Here is a 9,399-nt window from a genome sequence, read left to right on the forward strand (position 1 = left end):
ACATTTTGTGCTATATCTGAACAGTAAGACTGCAAGCTACCTTTCTCTTCAGGCCAGGATGTTACTGAGCAGGAATGCAAGTCTATATTTAGGTCCCTAGAGCCTTTAGCATTGCAGAGTTGAGGTGCCATTAGCCTTTAGGCACCTCCAGGTTAAGATAGTCCTGAATTCTCAGCAGTCAGTATAGCTCCTTTGGAATTCGGCACCTAAATTCTATGCAAGTCTCAGGTGCCCGAGTTGATGGTTTAAACTGACATTGCTCCACTAACTGACAGCTTTACACCAGCTGAGAATTTGGTGGTGGAACAACTTAGGGGACAAATGTGTGGGTGAGAGCAGGGAATGAGCAGGAGGCCAACAGGGACAGGGTTCTTCAGGCCAGAGGCAATCAGAGACTGGAGGGCTGAACACCCAGCCCATCTGTAGCCAATTCTTCTTTGCCCTGATTACCTTAAGGTCAGTGGTTTGAAGATCTCCTTTTGCCTTTTTTTTTTTTCTTTTCTTGCAACTCACTGAATGGCTTTGGCCTTGGAAAAGTGCTAATCAAAATATTCACAACGTGACTCTTCCAGGGTTTCCTAGTCTCTCTGTCATTCTGCTGAGCGTTTTCACTCGGGAAGGAATGATATGACCACAACTTGATTGTTTTGAAAATATCTTTGTTGTTTTGCTCAAAGTGTCAAAGGAATATGCAAAGGAACAGGAAAACCTGTACAAACAGGGAATTCAGTCAGGTTCTTTTTCCTAAGAAAGGTAACGGTGGCCACAGGACACATATTATTTTTCTCCCTTCTCCACAGTATTTATTTTAATAAAAGTCATCCTCTGGACTCCTAGCAGTGTTCCCCCTATTTAAGGTATGGATTGTGATGGAACTGCCAATTGCAGGATGAGTCAGCTAATGAGTCATATGAACTTATAATGTTACGTTTATAACCCATTTTGTCAATGTTCATGGTACATTTATGCAATTACTGTGTTACTTCATAGTACTCCACAACTAAGATGGCTTTTGCCCATTGTTGTACATATTGCAAGAGAAGGGGAGTCCCTGGTTCTGAAGTTTGCAGTCTTAAAGGGCAAGTGGTGGGAAGACTGGGAGGGAAGAAGATGCAATAGGATAAGAAGGGAGTGGTCTATCAGTGTGTAGCAGAATACAGCAAAACCTTCCCGGGTTATGTTACCTGGCAAAGCTGGCATCATTTAAATACTTCAAATGCTTTCCAGGAGAGAACTATTTCACTCACTAGCAGGATGCAGTAGGTCTTCCACAAGTGACTTCTACTATAATTTTGCATGCTTTTCATATCCGTGTGTGTATATGTATGTATGTGTAGGTTCATCTGTATTACACATTCGGTAAAAATATGTGTTCCCTGTTGCTCTTTATCAACAGGAAGAACGTCGTGTGATTTATGTGAGTAAAATCAGACCTGACACAACCCGAACAGAACTGAGGGACCGGTTTGAAGTTTTTGGTGAAATCGAGGAGTGCACAGTAAATTTGCAGGATGATGGGTGAGAACTTTTGAGATTACTTCTTGTTTGGGAGCTGCCATATGTAAAAAATTATGGCAGTAAGATTACTGGTATGGGAGTTACCAATGTAAGTACTGTGACAGATGACATGCTGAGTTCAAAACCTTATTTATTTTCTTTCATCCTTATTTATTAATCTTGCTAGTTGAGATTTCCTGTCCCAGAAATAAGTATTTAGCTGCCTGACAGGACAATCATGCTGATAAATGGATGTTGTACTTCTGGCATTTCCATTGCTGGATCTCCTGCAAGTTCTTGCTTTCAGGAAGGGGTTACGCTAATGTGTGTTAACTCTTCTTAGCTTTCCTTCACAACTGTATTTTTCAATTACAGAGACAGCTATGGTTTCATCACCTACCGCTACACTTGTGATGCCTTTGCTGCTCTTGAGAATGGATACACTTTACGCAGGTCAAATGAACCTGACTTTGAGCTGTACTTTTGTGGACGCAAGCAATTTTGCAAGTCTAACTATGCAGACCTAGGTAGGTATTTTGTTCTAGTGAATTAAAGTACGTAACTGGTACCTCATACTTCAGGAGAAATTAAGGTTTGCTTGGTTTTTGTTTGCTGCTTGTATTTAAATGGTGTGAGGAGTTTAAAAAAGGTGGTTTTTTTTGCTTGCTGCAAGAAGTTTAAAAGTTTGCTAATCTGAACTCTACATTGAGTTGACTTTTTCCAGATATTTCAGACTGTGAAATATTTTTTTAAGCTCATTTCCATCATTATAAAAACAAATGCCCAGTATTCAATAGTACATTGCCATACTGAAATGATAACACTGCAGAAACTTGCTGGTTTATTATCGTTTGCTGAACAATGGCTTCTTGGGTCTAATTCTTGATTTATTTAAACGACCCCTAAACAGCATCAAGTAGATGCTTCATCTCCCAAAAAAATCACTATGATTCTTAACTTTGCTGTGAATTGTGCTGTAGAACTTGCCAGAGACACTCCTTAAATGTGGTTCATAGTTGATTAGGTTTGAAAGCTAGAAGGGTTCATGACCAAGTTTGACCCGTAGTATAGCAAAGGACACAGGTCTCAACTGGTGGCTCCCACATTCTCCGTAAGCATCTGTCTATGAATGTGTCTCTTTTCAGTGACTTCCAGTCATGACGTGAGAGGGTCCAGCCAGTGGAGAGCTTGGCAAAAAGCCAAGCCTTGGTGTTTGGTGTCCCACTAATGTGGGACAGTGTGCACACTAGTCTCCAGTCCCAAATGTGCACACCAGCAGTGATAACTCACCTGCATCTCCCCCAGTTCTGTTTGGGCTTAAATGTGTGGTTCTGCCCTATGCTCTGTGTGTGATATTTCCCCTTGAAAGGATATTTGGAGGTGTTCAGAGTCTTAGAGGAATACTGTTGTTATGTATGTGCACAAAGAGACCACACAGACTTCCAAAACATCCTCTGTGAAATTGTATTGTAAACTTACCTCTTATTTAATTACCTTGTAAAGTGTTCATTAAATGTTAAAGCTGTCCTGATACCTATATAAATAGTCTAAAAGTGTAGGGGATGCTCTTTTCTGAATAAAATAGCAAGGGACAATTTGCCGTTGAATCTATATTAATCAGATATTGTGTTTTTTATGAATAAATGACCACAGTCATTAAAATCTCTGAATAACCCTGTAACACAGTGCTAATGAAATTTTGTATCTGCTGCCCTTGGCTTTGTACAACGCAGGAAGTGAATACAAATATATTTTTTCAAACCAATTGATGTCTTTTCAGAATAAATGATAAAGATGATACACATTGTTCACAATGAATATGCTATAATTCACTTCAGTGGCTAAACAGATAATGTAAAGCTAAGAAAAGGCAATTGACTACTGAAGAGATATAAGGTTGATGCTGAAAATATAAAAGGTAGCAAGGCATTTGTCGAAATGCAGGCTGATAAAAACAGTAAAAACAGATTGAAGTCTTGACTTGATTTGACTTATCTTCAGCAGTGGAAGCCAGGGTAGTCTCTGTATCTCAGAAAATCTGGGCTTTAAAATAAGTTGTCTGAAGGAAACCCTTTTGGAACATTATTCATCACTGGGAGTATTCCCTGGCAGATCTTTCCAGAGTGAGTGGGATTCCCAGAGAATCTCTGAGCAGAGTATTTTCACTTTGTCCTGCTGACAGCTTGAGCTTCTCTACTTCAGACTGCATTCTCTGTATTTCACGGAGTATCTGATAGAGCTACATAGGCAGGATGAACTTTAAAATTCATGAGCTAGTACGAGGATGGAGAGAATTAATCAGCCTTGGGTTGAGTATAGAAGAAAGAAAACACTTGAAAATAGTAGTCAGAAGTTTAACACCTCTCCTCAGTGAGAAGATATTGTCTTAACAGAACTTGTAATGAACATTTAATTCACAGTGTGTCGTATAGTGGTAGATGGGGAGTTCTGATTAATTCAACACAAGAAATGGCAAGAAAAGGGCACTCTCATAAAGGAACTGTGACATAGGTACCAGGGAGAGCCAGTGTCGAGCACGAATTACTCCAAAAGGAAATTCAGTGCTTGCAGTCACATCAATAATTGCTGTAGTGGAACTATATGGCCACAAAGGTACCATGCCTCCTCTGCTCGAGGAAGAGACTGATGTCTGTCTAAACAACTATCAACACTGGAGCAGGTATTATAGATCCCACCTAAAACACACATTCCACAGGGTCTGAACCACTATTCTTGCTGTTACACTTACGTTACAAAGATCTGGGGATGCCACCTGAGAGTGCTTGTACAGCAGCGTGGAGACTTTGCCCTCAGTTGTTTGGTTTGCTGAACAAGCAAACCAAAACAATCAGCAGAAGCGAAAAGAAAGATTGAGAGAGGTGTAGTGATATGCATTAGGCCCTGCACCAGGTCAGCCAGGAGCAGCAGTGTCCCTTGCGTGTCACCCCACAGCCTGTGCTGGCTTTCTGCACAGCCACTGCTATCACCTCTCTTGGGAGAAGTAAGTTAGGGGTATTGCGTCAAAACCATGGTGGAGTTTTTGGTAAAGCACCTGTCAAGATTACCTGGACTAGTTTTGGACTGATGATCTCCAGAGGTCCTTTCCAACCTCAGCCATTCTGTGAGACTACTGAGAGACCTCTGCGTAGCAGTGTAGCAGTGTTCAGTCCTTGGAGAAGCTCTTTATAGTTCTCTCACCCTATGTGGGAGATGTACTACATTTTTTAGGTCTTGATACTTATCAGAAAGCTCTGTCCATACCTAAAGCTTCTCTGATGGCCATTTCTGGGCTGTAAGCATACTGTTCCCACAAAGGTCTAATAATGGCAATTAGATGGTTTCTGCAGTGCTTTGTTTGTGCTACCATACAAAAAAATAATGTAGGATCTCACCAGCACTTTATGCCTCTTAACTGAACTTGCATCTCTTTGGTTTTCAGATTCAAACTCAGATGATTTTGATCCTGCTTCCACTAAAAGCAAGTATGACTCCATGGATTTTGATAGTTTACTTAAAGAGGCACAGCGGAGCCTGCGCAGGTAACATGCATCACACCAGAGGAAAACGGAGGGATGGCGAATACCTCACGGACATCACGTCCTTCAATAATGGACAATTAAAAAGTCATACTTAGGAATTTCTCCTACTTTACACTCTCTGTTCTAAACCATGGTTTACATGAACACAGCTGCTCGAGGAGTGAGGAGGCGGAATGGCTATCCAGCAAGCACACGCGTGTCCATGGGTGTCAGCTTTGCTTTCGCGGGTGACCGGTGGCGGGGGAGCCCAGCGGTCCTCGTGCAGTCGAGGGCAAACCACATGTCATGGCAGCAGTTCCACAGAGATACACTTACAACATAGAACTTCAAAATGTGTACATAGTGCATTTTAACAAAACACAAACAAATTAAAAGAAAACAAATTTGAGAACTATGGCTGCTGATGTCTGAGAATCAGACACTGCATTTTTTTTTTAAATGAAGCTTCTTCTCACAACACAGTGATAATATGACAATCCAGAAGAAACCACAGGTCCCAGAAGTCTGCAATGTGTTTTAGTTTTGTTTTAAGATTTTTCTTCTCTTTTCTGTTTTTTTTTTTCTTTCTTTTTTTTTTTCCTTGCAGAAGAGAAAATGAAAGGCTAAAGCTTCCCTAACATTTTGAAGTTTCATCTTTTAATTCTGACACCCATGTAAATGTCTACAACGTTGATCTTCCACAGCAAAGTTTTCAAAGCCTTGTTAATGGTCAAATGTGCAGCTTGTTCAGCGATTTATTCTAATGAGCGGACGTGGTGTTACATTATTAATGAGAGTTGGATATAACTATCTGGGTGTGTGCACAGATAGTTTATTTGCTACATTCTCTAAAGTAGTTGAGTATTTACAGATGTTAAATGGAGTATTTTTATTTATGTACATACTGTATGACAATGTTTTTTTTTGTTACAGCTATGCACTGTAAATGCAGCCTTCTTTTCAAAAACTGCTGAATTTTTCTTAATCAAGAATACTCAAATGTAATTATATGAGGTGAAACAATTATTGTACACTAACATATGTAGAAAGCTGAACTTAACGCTTATATATATTTGATTGTAAAAAAAAAAAAGAGAGAAAAGCGTGTGGGTGAGGGTGTGCGTGTGTGCGTGTGTCTGAGTGCAAAAATGCTTTACACACATTCATCCCTCCTTTGGTGAGCTTATGTAAGAACTTTGTCAACACTTATCCTAGCCCAAAAGGTATTAACCACTTCTGCAGTATTTTTCCACATTTTTCTCATGGCTTGATTTTCTTTTGCAGTTTTATACACTGAATTTGTTAGGGAAATGAAATTTTCTCATCTAAATTTTTCTAGGAGATACCATAATTTTATGTAAAGTCTCTCAAATGGGTAATCATTAAGAAATGTTTTTATTTTATGTATCAACAGTAGTTTTGGAACTAGAGGTCAAAAATCTTTTTAAAATGCTATTTTGTTTTAATTTTTGTGATTTTAATTTGATAAAAATATGCTGAGGTACTAAGTACAGTATGATTTTTACAGTAATTCTGTGTCTAAACACTGTTGTTGAAGCCAGTAATCTTTTCATTGGCAGAGTTTAATGATGGTATTTATCTATATTTTTTACAGTTATGCATCCTGTATAAATACTGATCCTTCATTCCTTTGTTTACTAAAGAGACATATTTATCAGTTAAGATTATCCTATTTATTATAAATTATGAGATGACTAAAATAATAAAAGGCCAGTGGAAATTTTATACCTAGGATGCATGACGGTTGTCAGTTTGGAGTAAGTGCTTTGTTTGGAAATTCAGCTTTTGCAGAAGCAGTGGTTTTTTGTTGTTGTTGGTTTTTTTTTCTTCTTCTTTTTTTACTATGCACTAGCATGGCCTCAGATGTGCCCATGACATTGTTGCTGATGACATTGCTTCTGCTAAATTAAATATAAACTTCAGGAAAGAAAAAAAAAGAAAACACAACAGTAAACTACTACTATTCTGAGCATCAGAATTTCATCTGAACTTGGAGTCTCTAGACTGAATCAGCAAAGTTTGGAATTTGCTTGCGAATGTATAGATTTGGTATTCTATTACTGTTTGGCATTCATGACTCCTCTTAAAGGTATGGCACACCTAACTATTTAATCTCCTTTCCCACTCCCAATCTTAGAAAACTGATTCCACCCCCATGCCAGTGCAGTTGATTTTGATGGCTGCATTCATTTTATCACCAGCATATTGTGTTCTGAGAGATTCCACTGTCTGTCCTGTCGGATGCTTGCTTGATTTTTTGGCTTCTTATTTCTCAGTAGATAGATAGCAATAAAAAAAGAAAAAAGAAAAAAAGAAAAGAACTTTTTCAGAGGTTCTGTGTTACAACTGTAACATTCTTTAATCTGCATAATTCTCGTTGTTGCTCTGTAGGTTAAAAATGCAGGTATTTTAACTTTGTGTGAATGCCAAACTAAAAGTTTACAATTTTCCTTTCTGGATTTTGAGTATCTTCTGTTGTAAAGAAAAATATTAAAAGCAATAAATTATTTTTAAGAAATCAATATTTAGTATATCATATTATGTGTTCAAGGACCAGACGCATTACCTATTTTGCCTTTAAATTTATGTGATTAAATTTAAAATACATTCTCTTTTGCCCTCCATTGCTGACATGAATAAATTGGTGGGGATTTTTTGGGGTGGGAGGAGGGGGTGGGCTGTTTATTTTCCATCAAGCAGGCATAATGTCATGAGTCAATTTTTTTTTTTCACTGGCCTGGCAAGCATTCTTATCTTGAAGATGGCTTTCCTCTGTGGATTTACAGATTACATACGAAATTAATGTAGAGCTAGGATTGCTGAATAAAGCTATTTGTATCCTTTGTAGACACTGTAGTAGGTAACCCATCAAAATATAAACTCAGTGTTTCCTTTTCTCTCCCCCCCCAGAACATTTCAAATTAGCACATGTGCCACATTGTCACTGGAGGCAAATTGCAGCATAGCTCTGTATGTCTTTTAGATGAAGATTGTACTGTTGCTTTCATGCTGTGGTAAGTACCACATCTGCAATACAGGTAACAGAACTGGTACTTAGAAACTATGGTCTTTTCTGGAGCTATAACAAAGTAATTCCTACATAAGGTAAAATGATCCAAATCCAAACAGAGGGAGCCTAAAATTGAGGAAAAATATCTGTGCTGAACTGCTCTGAAAAGCAGTTGGGCTGCCATCACCAAAAGCAGCTTCAAGAAGAAAGTTTGTGCCTCTGGGGTATAATACTTGGGTCAGTTGAAAAAAAAAAAAAAGAAAAAAGAAAAAGAAAACACACACCTTCTTCTGATCCCTTAAGATGTAAGCTTACAGTAGGTAATGATTATGTGTCCTTTTTGATGGCTGTAATGAGAACTTCAATCACTGTAGTATAAGATCTGATCTATACTGACCTAGAATAGCCATGTAATATGATGTGATGATTCTAAATTTGTACCTATGTGACAGACATTTTCAATAATGTGAACCACTGACCTGATGGAGCTACTGTAAAATTTGTACAGTAGGTGAACATGTAAAGCTATTGGTTGGACTATGCTGAACAGGGAAAGCGAGCTATTAGTTAAGCCCATGCTGGGCTATTTTCCACCTGCCAATTCTACATGTAATTTTGTGGTTTAATTCATTGTATGAAAATTCCTGTGATTTATTTTTTTTTAATGTGCAGTACACATCAGCCTCACTGAGCAAATAAAGGGAAACGAATGTTTCAAATCCACTTCTGTTTCTCTTTTTTATCAAAAGTGAAAGTCCCCCCTGCGATTGGTCATGGACTGGGTTTTCCATTACTCTTCCTAATGGTCACAGTTGATTTCAAATAGCCCAGGTCATGCCCACATTACTGCACTTTGGGCAGGGGACGGACCCACTAGTTTTAATAATTTAATATTAGAAAGGTGCTGCCTGCCTTTTGGCCACAAGTACTTGAGGCTGTTGAGGGGCTAACAGAAACTTTGTGGGAAAACTTTTGAAAAATGCTCAGTGGTGTGTTAAGAGTTACTGGCTCGAGTTACCAGAGGGTGGGGAACGCAAGGGTGTTTCTGCATGGCCGTGTTTGGGTCCAACCTGTGCCGTCAGGGGCTGGCAAGTCCAAAATGGCTGGTGTCTTCCATTCTGAAATGTTGAGTACCTTTGCTAAGAAAAAATGCCATCATGACATTCATCAGCACCTCTGTCTCAGCAGACGGGCTAGGAGGATCAGACAGGTTGGGCACCCTTCCTGGACAGGACAGCATGCGGCATGGCGGCCTTCCACACCGCCATTGTCACTGGGCTGGCAGCAGCTCTGTGGAGAGGCACAAATGGTATTCACAGTCCTTTCATTTACATGTGGATAAAAAGGCAGGGG

General features: G+C 39.1%; 1 protein-coding gene across 4 annotated transcripts in view; it reads left to right on the top strand.

The window, feature by feature from the left end:
* PPARGC1A (PPARG coactivator 1 alpha) overlaps nucleotides 1-7,643 on the top strand; it is a 351,332-nt gene extending 343,689 nt beyond the window's left edge. For all 4 annotated transcript variants that reach the window (XM_027457312.3, XM_027457313.3, XM_005031663.6 and 1 more), the window contains 3 exons: nucleotides 1,397-1,518; nucleotides 1,873-2,024; nucleotides 4,937-7,643. In XM_027457312.3, coding sequence (XP_027313113.1) covers nucleotides 1,397-1,518; nucleotides 1,873-2,024; nucleotides 4,937-5,040 — 378 coding nt within the window. In that variant the 3' untranslated portion in view covers nucleotides 5,041-7,643. The remainder of the gene's footprint in view (nucleotides 1-1,396; nucleotides 1,519-1,872; nucleotides 2,025-4,936) is intronic.
* The last annotated feature ends 1,756 nt before the right edge of the window (nucleotides 7,644-9,399 follow it).

Source organism: Anas platyrhynchos, chromosome 4, assembly GCF_047663525.1.
Source record: "Anas platyrhynchos isolate ZD024472 breed Pekin duck chromosome 4, IASCAAS_PekinDuck_T2T, whole genome shotgun sequence".
Taxonomy (NCBI): Eukaryota; Metazoa; Chordata; class Aves; order Anseriformes; family Anatidae; genus Anas; species Anas platyrhynchos.